The sequence below is a fragment of the Lactuca saligna genome, chromosome 5 (genome assembly GCF_052625555.1).
Source record: "Lactuca saligna cultivar CGN05327 chromosome 5, ASM5262555v1, whole genome shotgun sequence".
In the NCBI taxonomy this organism is placed as follows: Eukaryota; Viridiplantae; Streptophyta; class Magnoliopsida; order Asterales; family Asteraceae; genus Lactuca; species Lactuca saligna.
Genome location: NC_136421.1, coordinates 318,542,376 through 318,557,488, shown reverse-complemented (window position 1 = coordinate 318,557,488; position 15,113 = coordinate 318,542,376). Strand labels below are relative to the sequence as shown.

At 35.7% G+C, this 15,113-nt stretch overlaps 1 protein-coding gene across 1 annotated transcript; it reads left to right on the top strand.

The window, feature by feature from the left end:
* The first annotated feature begins 3,025 nt into the window (after positions 1-3,025).
* PARP2 (poly(ADP-ribose) polymerase) lies at positions 3,026-8,145 on the top strand. The gene is made up of 18 exons (XM_078997351.1): positions 3,026-3,255; positions 3,351-3,624; positions 3,931-4,043; positions 4,124-4,205; positions 4,282-4,517; positions 4,609-4,735; positions 4,858-4,913; positions 5,674-5,747; positions 5,896-5,942; positions 6,060-6,109; positions 6,194-6,256; positions 6,525-6,611; positions 6,696-6,806; positions 6,889-6,964; positions 7,073-7,215; positions 7,326-7,399; positions 7,627-7,732; positions 7,860-8,145. Exons 1-18 carry the CDS (start codon positions 3,172-3,174, stop codon positions 7,950-7,952), a joined length of 1,896 nt encoding a protein of 631 aa, XP_078853477.1. The 5' UTR covers positions 3,026-3,171; the 3' UTR covers positions 7,953-8,145.
* Positions 8,146-15,113: the final 6,968 nt, after the last annotated feature.

Genomic DNA, 15,113 nt, shown 5'->3' with positions numbered 1-15,113 from the left:
ATCTAAGGCTATGTTTTAATCTTTTACTGTTCCTCTTTCCTGGTTATCTCAAGCAGGATCATTTGCAACTTACAGCAAAGCTTTGGATGTCATCACATTCAACTTGGTGAATGATAAGAAGGTTAGACTATCCAAGAAGCTATTTTGTTAAATACCGGAAATCCCAAATTCTCCACCCTACATTGATTTGCAATTTCCCCAAATCGTACACATGTTAAACGAGATGGGTCATCAACCCCAATTCACCAAGATCAGTGATTTCAAGAAATCTGGTCTTCCAAGCATTTGGAACTTTCTCTTTGGAATTTTCCTAAGGTGTTTGACAGGTCAAACTGTTGGTCTCGACAAAGGAAGGATGGAAGTATATGCCATGGTTGTTGGGCTATGCTATGATGTTTCAGTGGAGTATTCTACACAACTTTGGAAGGAATTCCAAAAGAGTGTTGAAAACACGAATGCAATTCAAGGCATTTCGTGTGCAAGGAGTTGGAGTTTGATTTTGCAACACTTTTATGAGATGGAAGGAATTTTGGTGAATGTTGAGGAAGAGAAGGTTGAATTCTGTACATATCAATATCCGAAGAATATGACTGATGATGCAGACGAGTTTCCATTTGTTGCTCGTATTCCAGATGCTATGTTGAGGCGTGTTGATCCTACAAATGTTGTTTTGGTTGCATATTTGAAAAACATTGATCCTACTGTTCAAACGGGGATATTGTTGCCAAGGGAAGAAAAGAAGTCTAGACGTTCGAATAAGAATGAACCGGGTTCTTCTGAAAAGCTTGTTACTAAAACCACATCAAAGAAGTCTCCAAAGAAGAAGCGTAATGAAGTTAAAGAGCCAATGATAAATGAAGTGTCAGTTGATGTGACTATTCCGATTGAGTCTGCTGTTGAAGATACTCAATAGAATAAAAATGAAGACTGGTGTTTTTCGAAGAATAAAAATGAAGTCTAAACATACATGAACATCTCCGACTCTTAATGTGGTATGAAAGCCTCATGTTACTCATTAGGGTCTCATTATTCGTGAAATATCGACTCCTGTTTCTCCATTGTCTAAGAAACGAATTATTGAAGATATGGCCAAACATATTTTTCAAAGGGAGAAGAAGAAGACACGAAATCTTGTTATGACAACCGAATCCACAGAAGATGAAGATGAACGAATTCCTGAAACACCATAAGCAAATCTTAACAAGGAAAGTTAAACTCCTGAGCAGACAATGGTCATACCACCCGAAGATTCGTCTGCCAAGTCATCTCATGAGGAGGCACGAACTTCAGACATTAATGCAAACGTATCTCATACGGATGTAAATGTCACCATGAGTGAAGGAGATTCGAAGAAAGAAGCTCAAAGTAATCCTGATTCTATTACCTTAGAAAATATTGTTTCGTTACCTCCACAAATCACACCAATTACTTCAGCCACACACTTACCCACATTCAAAAATATTATCAATCAACCCTTTACTTCCATTTTTTCTTCTTAATCTATTGATCCACCCAAAACCAATTCCCCCATTAAAGACTCAATTCTTATGGAAAATGATAATGATAATGAGAAAAACCATACAAAATAAATATATCGAGACCACTAACATTTTCTTCCTACTTATCTTTCTACCCATATGAAATTGTGACAAGTGTTATATTTAGATCAAACTAATGATATTTTAGGACATTTGTCATATTTTAAATGGGTAGAAAGATAATTAAGAAGAAAAATAGGAGCAAATTTGATTTCTCGTTTGGGAAATCTCCAGAAAAAAGTCCTAAGATTTTAGTCTAATATATTAAAAAATCCCAAACTAAATTTTATTTACAGAAAAGCATAGAATACCGGTTAAAACTTCGAAAAAACCCTTTTCGGCCGGTTTCACAAATTTTGCGGTATTTTGTCCTTTTTCGTTAGTTTGCTCAAAATTTTGGGACTTTTCAAAAAATTACATAATAACCAAAATATTGAGATTTTTTTGAAAATTACCATGAAATTAATGGATATTATTATTAACAAATCATTTATAAAACATATAAAAATTTTTTATTATAAAAAAAGAAAATACATTTGTTGCTAATTTTTAGGAATAAATTGGTGGTCTAAGTACTCTATTGCTTCCTAACCACTCAAACTCTCTAGGTTCTTCCAATGCATTGTTGTGGGTATGATGGTGAGATTAATTTAGTTAGCATTCCTCTAATGTTGGTGTTCCTCTTATGTTGTTTAACCTAACTACCAACCAACATTCATACCTTACATGTTAACAACCATCGGCTAACACACATCTATAAAATGTGAAAAATGAACCGTGAATGATAATTTATATGGAAACAAGTGAAGGGTTATTATCTATTTAAATTGTCATTCAAAGTTTATTTTTCACTCTCGATAGATGTGTGTAATTTTATAGTTGTTATCGGGTAATGTTTGGAGGTTAGGTGGTAGTTAGGTTAAAGAACATAATGAAAGATCTATATGTTCATGTAATGATATTTTCTGATAACACGTGGTCATATAGCATCATGCCTAATAGCAAGTAGACACTTATTGATTGTGTATTAACATATATTATCAACTCTTGTATTGGTCACGCCTAACATAGTACTTCTCACTATGACACCCTCAACAATACATAGGAAGAACATAGAGATTTTGAAGTGATCAACAAACAATAGAGAAGTACATAGTCGACCATTCTATTCCTAGAAATTAGCAACAAATGTATTTCCTTTATTTATAATAAAAAAAAAATTGTTTATAAATGATTTGTTAATAATAATATCCATTAATTTCATAGTAATTTTCAAAAAAGTTCCAATATTTTGGTTATCGGGTAATTTTCAGAAAAATCGTAATATTTTGAGCAAACTAACGAAAAAGAACAGAATACAAAACCGACCAAAAAGAGTTTTTTCAAAATTTTAGCCGGTATTATGTGTTTTTCTGTAAAAAAAAAAAAAAATAGTTCGGAATTATTTTCGTAGATTAGACAAAATTTTCGTAAACAATCGGTGTAATTTTCGATAGACCAAAGTCCAAACTCCGAAGTGGCGGGCAAAATCGTGCTGAGCACTGAGTAGATAGTTTTCTTCCTCTGGAAGCTTTTCACGACGCCAGTTTAAAAACCATCTCCTCTCTTCTGCATCCTCACCGATAAGGCAATAATGGCGAGTAATCTCAAAGTTGATGAACTCAGAGATGAGCTCTCCAAAAGAGGGCTCAGCACCGCCGGTATTAAAACCACACTGGTACGCTATTTTTTATTCTTCATTTCGAAATCTGCTTCTTTTTTTTACAAGACTTTTGACATTCTAAAGCTGCACTCTACACATTTTTTTTTCAGGTGAAAAGGCTTGAATCTGCTATTCGCAAAGAGTCTGTTCCTGAAGGGGATTTAAATAATAGAGTACTAAAGAGAGATAGGGAAAAACCTGAAGATGGGGATTTTAATTGCGGCTCTCTGAAAATTAGGGCCATAGACGACTTAAGGAAATTGAACATAAAACAGTTGCGCGAACAAGCGTCTCTTATCGGGGTTTCGGCAAGTGGATCAAAGAAAGAACTTTTAGAGAGGTTGTGCAATGATTCCCAAACGAACAATGATGACATTGTGGAAGGTATTTGCATTTGATTCTGAATGTTGCTTATGTTTTCATTCATGAAACCTGTTTTTCATCATTACTATTACCTACTTACATAACTAAGTAACTAACAGGAGCAAAAGGGGTGGTTTTTGAAAGTAATCAGATTGATAAAATAAATTGTAATAAAAGGTGAGTTGGAGACCTAGTCTAGAAGAACATGAATGACATGAAATAATAATCACCTTTTGGAAGTAATTAGAATGAAACAATTTGGCATGTAAGGTAGAGTTGAGGGTTGTTGATCTGTATCGTCTGTTTTTATTGCTATTGTGGGTGTAGAGATTGAAGAGAGGAAGAAGGAAAAGCTGGTTACTGCCACAAAGAAAGGTTCGGCTGTATTAGATCAATATATATCGGATCAGGTTAAGTCTCAGTACCATGTACTGCAACAGGTAAAAAGAATGCAAGCTTTCAACCCTATCTATGCTTCATCTTCAGTTCTTCACTAATGGAGTTTTAAATGCAAATGCAGGGTAATGAAATTTATGATGCCACGCTGAATCAAACAAATGTTGGGGAGAACAATAACAAGTTTTATATCATACAAGCACTAGGTTACATTACGTCTCAAAATTATTAATCTTTGAGGCTGAGGTTTATTAAAACTGTATAATTATTTTAACCTTGCAGAATCCGATGATGGTTCTACGTTTATGGTTTACAATAGATGGGGTAGGGTTGGTATTAAGGGTCAAGATAAGTTGCATGGTCCCTACTCCTGTGTACAGTCTGCATTAGATGAGTTTGAACAGAAGTTCCATGCCAAGACTAAGAACTGCTGGTCTGAGCGCAAAGACTTTGTTTCTCACCCGAAAGCTTACACTTGGTTGGAAATGGACTATGGAGAAGCAGGGAAACAAACTGATGTAAACAGTTGCTTCTTGCTTCTGCTTCTTTTAGAAATTAGAATGTTCATCATACTGCATTATTGGTTCTGACGTTCACATTCATGAACAGGTCCATGGAGACTTGAGCAGGAAACTGGATATTCAGCCTCGAGAAACGAAACTAGAACAACGCATTGCAAAGTTCATCTCTCTTATTTGCAATGTCAGTATGATGAAACAGCAAATGATGGAAATAGGTTGCTTCTTCTTCTTCTTCTTCTTCTAAAATCTTCCTCTTTGTATATTGCTACAGGTCTTATTCACATATTTTTTACTGCTTGGTATATGAATTATGATATGACTGATCATTGTTTTGTAGGCTACAATGCTGAAAAGTTGCCACTTGGTAAGCTAAGCAAAGCTACGATTTCAAAGGTTAGTTATATTAGTCTTTGGGGTTGGTTTCATTTATCATATTTGTTGCACTTTACTAGACTGTTTAAAATAATTGAGTATTTTATTTTATGGTTCCATCTCATGGATGGGGATAACCAAGACCTGGCATCCTTGCAAGGAAATAGACAGCATTATAAGTTATTTAACATAACTTAAGTAGAGTAGAGATAATTATGCTGCATGCCAAATCCTGTTTATTTATTGTTTGTGCAGGATTGCAACGAGAGGACATAATTTGTTATTTCTCTATTAGAAACCATTTTCTGTATATCTATGAACTCACACATGCTAGGGCACAGGCCAAACCCTTTGTTTGAATCAAGTGGAAATAATTTAATCAATACGGAAAAAGAGGTCTTAACACTGAATAGATATATTTTAACTCATATGCTGTACAGGCACAGCTTAATAAAAGATTCTTAAATTTTTATATCTGAACATGCTTGATGAAAGATTCTTAAAATTTCATTTATCATCCAATTTCTCCATGAATTGGTGATGCTGAACCTAAAAGTAAAATTCAGATATTGTAACAACTATCAAAAGGAAGGTTCTAGCACTCCATTCTGTGTTTCTCAAGAGCCAACACAACACTTTATATAGTTGACCTGCCAATTTCTACATGTAATTCTTTTTGTGTTGGATTTTTATCAACAATATATTATATATTTGGTTTTACTTTTGTCATATGTCATGTCCTGGTGATAATCTGACTATCATAATCTGAAAAAAAAAATAGGGTTATGAGGTTTTGAAGAGAGTTGCTGATGTGATTAGTCAAAACAATAGGAAAAAGCTTGAGCAGTTAAGCGGGTATGTACTTGTTCCTTGAGCTTTAAATTTCATTATAATCAGTGTAATCAACTTTTGTTTCCATCATTTTGTCAAGCATGTAGTAGATGTTTTACCTCCAGGCTCTCGGTGTATATAATGTAATAATGGTTTGACATAATAATTGCAGAGAATTTTACACCATCATTCCCCATGATTTTGGTTTTAAAAAGATGCGTAAGTGTTTAGATATTTCTGTAACATCTCACTTTGTTTGTCTCTGTGTGGTTTCCTTCACCTAGTTATTGTATTGGGTTACTAACAGCAAGTAGTGTGTATACCCCAACCCCACAGGTGAATTCGTAATTGATACCCCCCAAAAGTTAAAACGCAAGCTAGAAATGGTAATCTTCTCTTGCTTTTGCTAAATAGCTGATCTTTATATCTCTAGTTTGGTTTAATGACTTGTAGATGTTGGTTAATCAAAGGTTGAAGCCCTTGGTGAAATTGAGGTTGCAACAAAGTTGCTGGAGGACAATGTTGGGATGGAGGTAATGCTTAAAGGCAGCTTAACGTGTTGTTCTTTTCAAAAAGAAATTATTTAGGTGATTAAAATGTACAGGCTCCTTAAGTTCTTTTCAAAAAAAAATAATTATTTAAGTGTTTTCTTTAGCCCATTGTGAAAACCAAGAGTTTTACTTTTACATAACAAAAGTTATTTCTTTCTTTTGAATTTTGATAGATTGGCTTCCAGAAAGGTGAATCTTTGTTTTCATGGCTCAAGTCTACCATTATATTAATATGGATTCATTTCCACAGGAACAGGAAGACCCAATCCTTTCACGTTATCAACGCCTTGGCTGTGAACTAACACCGGTAGAAGTTGATTCCAAAGAGTTTCACATGGTGTGGTTCTTATCCCCATTGCTCTCTTACAAAATAAACTTTTAGCAAATGTTGTTATAAATAGTAACTTTCTTTGACCATTAGATCACCAAGTACATGAAGAACACTCATGCCAAGACACATTCAGATTATAGTGTTGAAATCGTTCAGATTTTTAGAGCCTCGAGGCATGGAGAAGCCGATCGTTTCAGCAAGGTAAGCTTGGCTTCTTTGATTTATCCAATTTTATTTTATAAAAATTAAAAAATAAAAATAAATGCTGCTGCATTGTCAACAGTTCTCTAATACGAAAAATAGGATGCTTTTGTGGCATGGTTCTCGGCTAACAAATTGGGCTGGAATCCTGTCTCAAGGTTAGCTCAAGTTTTCTTTCCCTCTGATCTATCAACAATAACATTTACATATTCATTTCCTTGAATCAATCAAAATGAGTAACAAAACAAAACAAAACAAAACACCAGGTTTGCGGATTGCTCCTCCAGAAGCACCTGTAACAGGGTACATGTTTGGGAAAGGTGTTTATTTTGCTGACATGTTCTCAAAGAGTGCAAACTATTGTTGTGCCTCTCACCAAGCTTCAGCTGGTGTGCTGCTTTTGTGTGAGGTTGCTTTTTATGCTCTTTTCTTTTTTAGCATATCATATCCTCCAGAAACACTTTTGCCCCCTCCTCTTTTAACTAATTTCCCCACCTTTAAAAAAAAAAAAAAAATTAGGTTGCACTTGGGGAGATGGCTGAGCTACTAACAGCTAAATATGATGCTGACAAGTTGCCACAAGGAAAGCTAAGGTACCATTTATCCATATCTGCTTCTTTCTCATCACCTCACCTCAATAGGATACAATCAAAAACAGAAAACATCCTTTTTTTTTTCTCTTCTCTTTCTATACTGTCTTAAGAAAGATATTAATTCCTCTGCATCCAAACCTAAAACAAAGCCAAACAGGGCATAAAATATCATATAAAAAGTAGAGAGCTTTACTGTGATTTCTCTTTTGTGTGTGGTGTGGTGTCAGCACGAAAGGAGTTGGGGCTACTGCCCCTGATATGTCAGAGATTGAGACACTGGAGGATGGTGTTGTTGTTCCCCTAGGACACCCCAAAAAGCAGCTGACTTCAAAGGTCAACTCAACTCCTCTTTATACTTTATATCACTATCACCTACTTTTCTTTCTTGTCTTACTTTGGTTATTATTATTATTATTATGATGATGATGATGATGACTGATGTCTTGTGAATCTATTGCAGGCTAGCTTATTATACAATGAGTATATTGCTTACAATGTCGATCAGATCAGGATGCGCTATGTTGTTCATGTCAATTTCAATTTTAAGAAATAACATTTCATGGCTTCTATTGGAAATGGAGAAATTGGTTGCCTTGTAAAGGCATGTTTTGCTAGATGTTTGAGTTTAGAGGCTTTATCAATGGTACTGTGACTTGTCTTTTGAATTAGATCCTTGTATAAACAGATTGGGAGATATCAGTCTATGTGATCAATTTATAGTTATAATAGATAACACCACTTTATAATTGTGTTATTCAGTATGTGCTCAATGAATGTATATATAAACTTTTATTTGTTTTTGTAAGTTATCACTTTGTACACCTGTTAACGTTTGAAACAAAATGTAAATTGTTTTGGTTTTTGTAAAACCATATTTTGATGGTCATGTTTTAAGGATATTTTGCACTTATTTAGTTCAAGCAGGTAACCAGTAAACCTTTAGCCATGTGGCATTTAAAGGATGATTTGACAAATGACGTTAATGAGATTATGTCCGTTTACGTGGAGAAGTGAACCCATCACTCTACCATCAATTTTTTGCACTTAAACGTACCCTGCATTCAGAAACGTTTGGATAATCGACAACATCCATATCAAATTATGGGATTTTTGAAGAAGATTAGGGCTTGATTTTGTTGTAAAAGTGTTCTAAAAGGTGCAATTTGAGGTTATCGGAGAGGTGAACATGAATGTGTGCTTTTTTAGGTTGTTGTGATGGATTTAGATTCAACAGACGAAGGCAATACATACCTATTTTTTGGTTTACGTGAGCCTTTCTTTGGTCTTAACGAGATGGATTTCGAGCTTCATGGAATATACATGGATCATGAACCAGAGCAAGAGTTCGTTACTCTACTAGACAAGTGTAAGGACGTATTTCTTAATGTTCTACCAACTGATAAAAATCTTAGAAAATCTAGTTTGGTTAATGAAGTAAGAACACAAGTGCATCATGGGAATGATTTGCAAAGTGATGAAGACGAGCAAGAGCATGTGAAAAACAAGTACAACATACGTGATCCAAAAACAAAATGGAACCAAAGCTTGGTGACATTTTTGAGACTGTTACATAGCTGAAGTTTTATATCGAAAACTATGCAATCCACAACGGGTATCGGTTGTACTTTGAAAAGTGTGATAGTAACAAGATAGTTGCAAGATGTGGGAAGAGAAATGAGAATAAGTTTGCCCTTTTAGACTGTATGCCTCATGGATGTTCAATGAAAGATCTATTCGGATCAAGAGTTTAGAAGCTAATCATGTTTGTGGTAGGAAGTTTAAACTTGGCTCTATGGTTACTCCTGACTGGATAGATAGACACTATGTAACTGAAATTGCAAATAAACCTAAGATGAAGCTGAAAGAGATGATTACTGACATCAGATAAAGACTAGAATCGGGTTCGATGTCACTAGAGGAAACAATTTCAACCTCCGAATCCCAGTTAGGGTTTCGAAGTTTGACCACGTTCTATTCTCTTTTCCTTCGCCAAACGCCTTGCTTCTTTTTCAATTTCCGGATTATATATCAAGGCACATGTACGTTGAGATCTGGGCATAGAGAAACAAATTGATTAAAAATAAATCAATCCCCGACAGCGGTGCTAAAATTTGGTGGTTGTCGAGGCCAACAAAATTAATAACCCTAAAGCTTTTACACTAAAATAGTGTATAGTGATAAAGGGGTCGAATCTGCGGAGATTGGTTTGATTTTATAACTCTATGAAAATGAATATTTTTTAAATAAATATGAGGTACCATTTTATGCTTTCTTTTCTAACACTTGTCTTAATCATTACAATGATTGTTACTAACTAAATAATTGATTGTAGGTTTTGGTTTATAATTCATAGTCAATGGCATGTGTTTGTGGTTAGAAGAGGGTGTGACAGTTACATGGTGGACTTAGATGCTATGACTTGTTCCTGTAAGCTGTGGGATTTGTCTGGGATCCCTTGTGTGCATGCAAATGCAACAACATATTATATCCATCAAATACTGTATGGACACATCAATGCATACTTCTTTAAAGATAAATTTAGGCAATGCTACTCAACAAACATAGAACCTGTTAATGGCAACAATCTATGAGCCCAGACTGAATACATTAAGCCCTTGCCTCCAATGTCTAAGAGGATGCCTTGTAGGCCTACTACTAATAAAAGGAAGCATGCCAGTGAGAAAGAGAGGAAGTTTTTAACAATTAAAGTAAAGGTTCCAATAACTACTCGATGTGAAAATTGTTTAGAATATGGTCATAACAAGAGGGCATGTAAGTGTAACGCCCCATTTCTGGTATGTAATTTAAATAAAGTATTTTCACTTCTTAAGGGGTACTCGACGAGTCTGTAGCCCGACTCATCGAGTAGAGACGGGATGATCACGCGATTTAAGTTGGCTACTCGATAAGTCCATATGTTGGGACTCGACGAGTCTACTTGTCTGGATGAAGCCCTAATTTCAAGGGTTTGCACCTTATTTAAACACATTTATGCGCCCTAAACCAGCCTCCATCACCCTTAGAGCGTCCTTTACCAAACCCTAGCTTCCCTTTAAGCTTTTTGGAGTATTTCTCATCTTGTGAAGGATTTTTGGTGCATTTTGAAGTTAGAAGAAGAAGAGAGAATAAAGGTTCTCAGAAGGAGCAAACGAGATCTGAGTTTCTTGTGTCATTCCAGCCTCCATTAAGGTATAAAGCTCGAATTTTGGCTTGTCATCATATAGATCTTCTTAAAAGCTTGCTAGTGTTGCTTCTTTTGCCATTTCTAGACATTGAGGTTGTTTTATGGGAAGTTAAGATGAATGGGTTCCCGATCTAAGCATTTCTAGACTCCTTGAGCTCAAGGTTGCCACCTTTATTGAGCTAAACACCCATTCCAAACCTAGATCTCCTCTTTTAGCTTTTTATTGGGCATTTTAACTTCTTATGTACTTGCATGAATGTAAAGTTAGAAACTTTAAGTGTGGAATCAGTCCTAGGAACCCAGATCTATGTATTGGATATACTAGAATCAAGCAAAATCGACTGTATAGTAATGACATGTCTTGGACTCGGCGAGTTGTTCTTCAGACTTGACGACTAGAGTCGCGAGTCCCCGATTTTCCCCGATTTGAGAATTTAGGGTGAATCAGTGAGTGGAGATGGGACTCAGTGAGTTAGAGTCAGATCTAGTGATGGAGGGACTCGGCGAGTCTACGCCTTGACTCGGCGAGTCTGATCAACTGAAAGTTGACTTTGACCTGAGAGTTGACTTTGACCAGGGGTAAAAAAGTCATTTTACCCTAAAGGACATTTATCAGTACCTGATCTAGTGCTTTTGGGATTTGTAACCGGACAGTTCCGGAGCAGCAGTCAGCCAGTTTTAGAGTTAGCATCTCATCAGCCAGCATTACGAGGTGAGTTTTTCCTTCCAGTAGGAACGGGTCAACGGCCACAATACCGACCCGTTTAATTAGCAGTAGTTCCGGACTTTGGTCCGATGCAGTATTTCAGTGTGCTTGATGTCTTTGTGATTCAAGTATGTCTTTGTGTTATGTGTTCCGGACTTCGGTCCGATGCAGTTCGCAATATATGTGTTTATGCTAGTAGTTATGATTATGCTATGCTATGTTTAGTCAGTTCCGAACTTCAGTCCGATGCAGCTAGTTCCGGACTTTAGTCCGATGCAGGGGACAAGGTCCCAGTCAGTTCCGAACTTCGGTCCGATGCAGTTTCCGAACTTCGGTTGGAAGACCCCAACTTTCGTATTTATGAAAGACCCAAACTTTCATACTATTTCAAAAGATTTCTTAAGTTACTTCCTCAAAACATGCTACATGCATATTTATAAAACAATATTTTATATTGATCAAGTGATTACAAAGGATTGGATAAAAACCGATTAAGTTTTATTACATTTCATGTCTACCCAGGAATCTACTATTCATATACATACATGAACATTAAAAACACAGAGAAATACTATTAACTATTCTAAATCTTTCAGCAGTATAAAACTATATTGGAATACTCATCACCTGCAATTGTTAAATATTGAGAGGAATAAGCGATAACGCTCAGTGAATTCAATAGATAGATACAATATAATCTTATGCCTTACATATACCAATATGACAGAAGCAGAAGGGAACAAGAAGACATATGTGAAATCATGTGACAAGCGTTCATATCAATCAAAGACTTTATTCAAAGATATACTTTTTAATGAGACATAACGATTTCAATACTTGATATGCATCAATAAAGCTTTGGTCCAATTGGCACAGAAGACATATAATTTATGATTAACATTTTGGTAGATTTCAGGCTTATAGCCCTGTCTAACCATTTTCCAATACCATAGAATAGAGTTCATTCTCTTACGGAGTCATGTTCTACATGGTCAGAGGCTACATACCATTCCTATCAAACCTTATGCCAATGCCATAGAATAAAAGTCATTCTCTTACGGAGACATGTTCTACATGGCCAAAGGCTACATACCAGTATTAATGTGAATCTAAGTCCTTTCACTGATCACATGATCAAAGGTATTATAATTGCTATAAACATAGCGAATAAAATAACACGGGAGAATAACTCAGAATAATAACACTGAGAAGCACATAGCACATATAACACATAACATACAATTGCTCCTATATATTGAACTCACCTTAAGTTAACCAAGGGTTAAAATAGTAATTTGGATAACATTTCGGCTTTAAATATGACTTTCTATGTTGAAAATCGGGAGCTTAATTGAAAACCGTGCTCTGCAATGGTAGGGCTTCGAAACCGAAAAGATAAAATTTTTGGACTTCTCGGGGGTCTCGGGACGTGTTTCGGGTGCTAAAATTGATACCGGGGCTTCGGGAAAAGTCAAAATAGTGAAAATATGGAAAAAAGGGTCAAAAATGGCAATTTCTCAAAATTACCCGAGAAGGCTCGCAGGCCTCTTATTTATAGGCGAGAGGCTCGGATCTAGAGCAAATCAGAAGCAAGCACGTGGCTCGCATGCGAGCCTCTAGGTGGCTCGCTTCGCAGGTCGACACGGGAAGGGCAGGTGGCGGACTCGGATTGGTCCAGCGCTTCGGTCCACTCGGAAGGTGACAGGAGCGCGAGGCACGTCAGCAGATCGGATGGGACACGATTCGGTGACGCAGCAACTTTGTGCGAAGGACGTGGCCGAATCCGGACATCTCATGCGAGATTTCTCGGATTTTGAGCCCCGGACTTCTAAAATCCATAACTTTCGCATACGAGCTCCGTTTTTGACGTTCTTTATATGCACACGTAGCTAAAATTACGCTCTACAATTTTCATTTATATTTCGTCGGCTAATTTTGAATTTATTTTTAATATTATTATTTTTAACAGATCGGGACAGGAAAATACGTTAAAAATTCATAACTTCTTCATCCGACATCCGTTTTCGTCAGACTTTTTACCGTTGTACTACAAATGATGAGACATTCGATTCTCGTTTAGGATGTATCGGTAAAATCTCGCTCGATCTAAAATTCGAGTTTTTAGTTGTCTACTGCTAAGTTGAAACTTCGAAAAATCATAACTTCCTTGTACGAAGTCAGATTTTGGCGTTCTTTTTATCGAATTTCTCGGTTTAACGAATACTATGAATTTCATTTAGATTTCTAAGGCTAAAAAGTAGTTTATCAAAAACTCACTTTTTACGTCATTCGGCGTCGTGCCGGTTTTGTTGCGGATCTTCGGTTGGTCATAACTTCTTCGTTATAACTCGGATTTTGACGAGGTTTTCGCCTACAAGTTTCTAACGAGATGATTTACAACATCAAATAATAAAATTTTACTTATTTCAAATTTTATATTTTCGCTAAATTTCACTATTTGGCTATTAATTGGAATCTCATAAGATTTCCAATACTTTATGAGTGATTCTAAACATAGTTTTACTTCATTTCTAGTAAAAAAACTAGCTGTTAGAACTCAACACTCAATTTTATTCACTTTTAATAATAACAATACACAATATCAAAACGTGTATGTTACATCGGTCCGATGCAGAGGGCAAGGCCCTGGTTAGTTCTGGACTTCGGTCCGATGCAGTTTTCGGACTTCTGTCTGATGCAGTGGGCATGGCCCAATAGTTGTTTATTTGTTATTGTATGATATGTGGTAGTTTGGGGGAGCTCACTAAGCTTTGTGCTTACAGTTTCAGTTTTGGTTTCAGGTACTTTCGCTAGTAAGTGGAAGAGCTCGGGTTGATGGCATCGCACACACCACAACTTCAGTTTATCCTAGGAGTTTTATTCAAATATTTTGTTATGATTGATACAGTTTTATTCAGATATTTTGTTATGATTGATACTTGTAAAATGACAATAAAATAGGGGGGGGGGGGTCTTTTGAAATACTTGAAATAAAACAACAAATAAACTAAGATTTAAATAAACAATTTAACGAAAATAAGAGTTTGATGTAAAATCAATAAGAGAAAGTTGGCTGACTTAAGGTTTCCTCACTTGAACAATTGATGAACATATCATTAGAATCCAATGGTGCAATACTTGTTTTAAATCTTTAATTTGGTTATAATAATCCAAGAAGCTTGAGATTACCTAGGCTTTCCTTAGTTGTTAAAATAGTTGGAAAAGCTCATAACAATTTCCTTAGTCAAAGTCACAATTTCCATTAAGCATGTAATTAGTGAAAGTCAACTAGCATTAAGAACCAAAAAAATACCAAATCCAAGAGGAGTCAAATGCTTTCACTTCCATGCCAGAGAAAATGTTTTTATGATTGTGTGAAGTAAAACCAACACAAGAATCACTTGTTGCTTGCTAATTTGAGGATCTTTTATTTAATCAATAAATTAGCCAACTAATCACCACAAACACATTTAAACTTATGAATAAAAACATAAAAGTAGTAATAAGATGTTAAAACACAAAACATTCTCATAAAGATTCAAGAACAAGTTCATAGAGTCTTCAACATTCAACAAACATTCAAATGAGTTGTAACGCTTGGAAATGAAGATGTTCCTAGTTGCACTTCGTGATTTGATAAATTTGCAATTTGAACCTTGTGAGTAGTACGCAGGGTGTACAATAGGGTACACTTAGCATACTAGCTGAGAAGCTAGTACGTAAGGCATACCTCATGTGTACACTTAGCGTACTAATGGTAGATGGTCCTCTTTTGGTGGTTTGTGAGGCATAAAGTTCAAACCTTGCCATTTTATTTCTTAAAT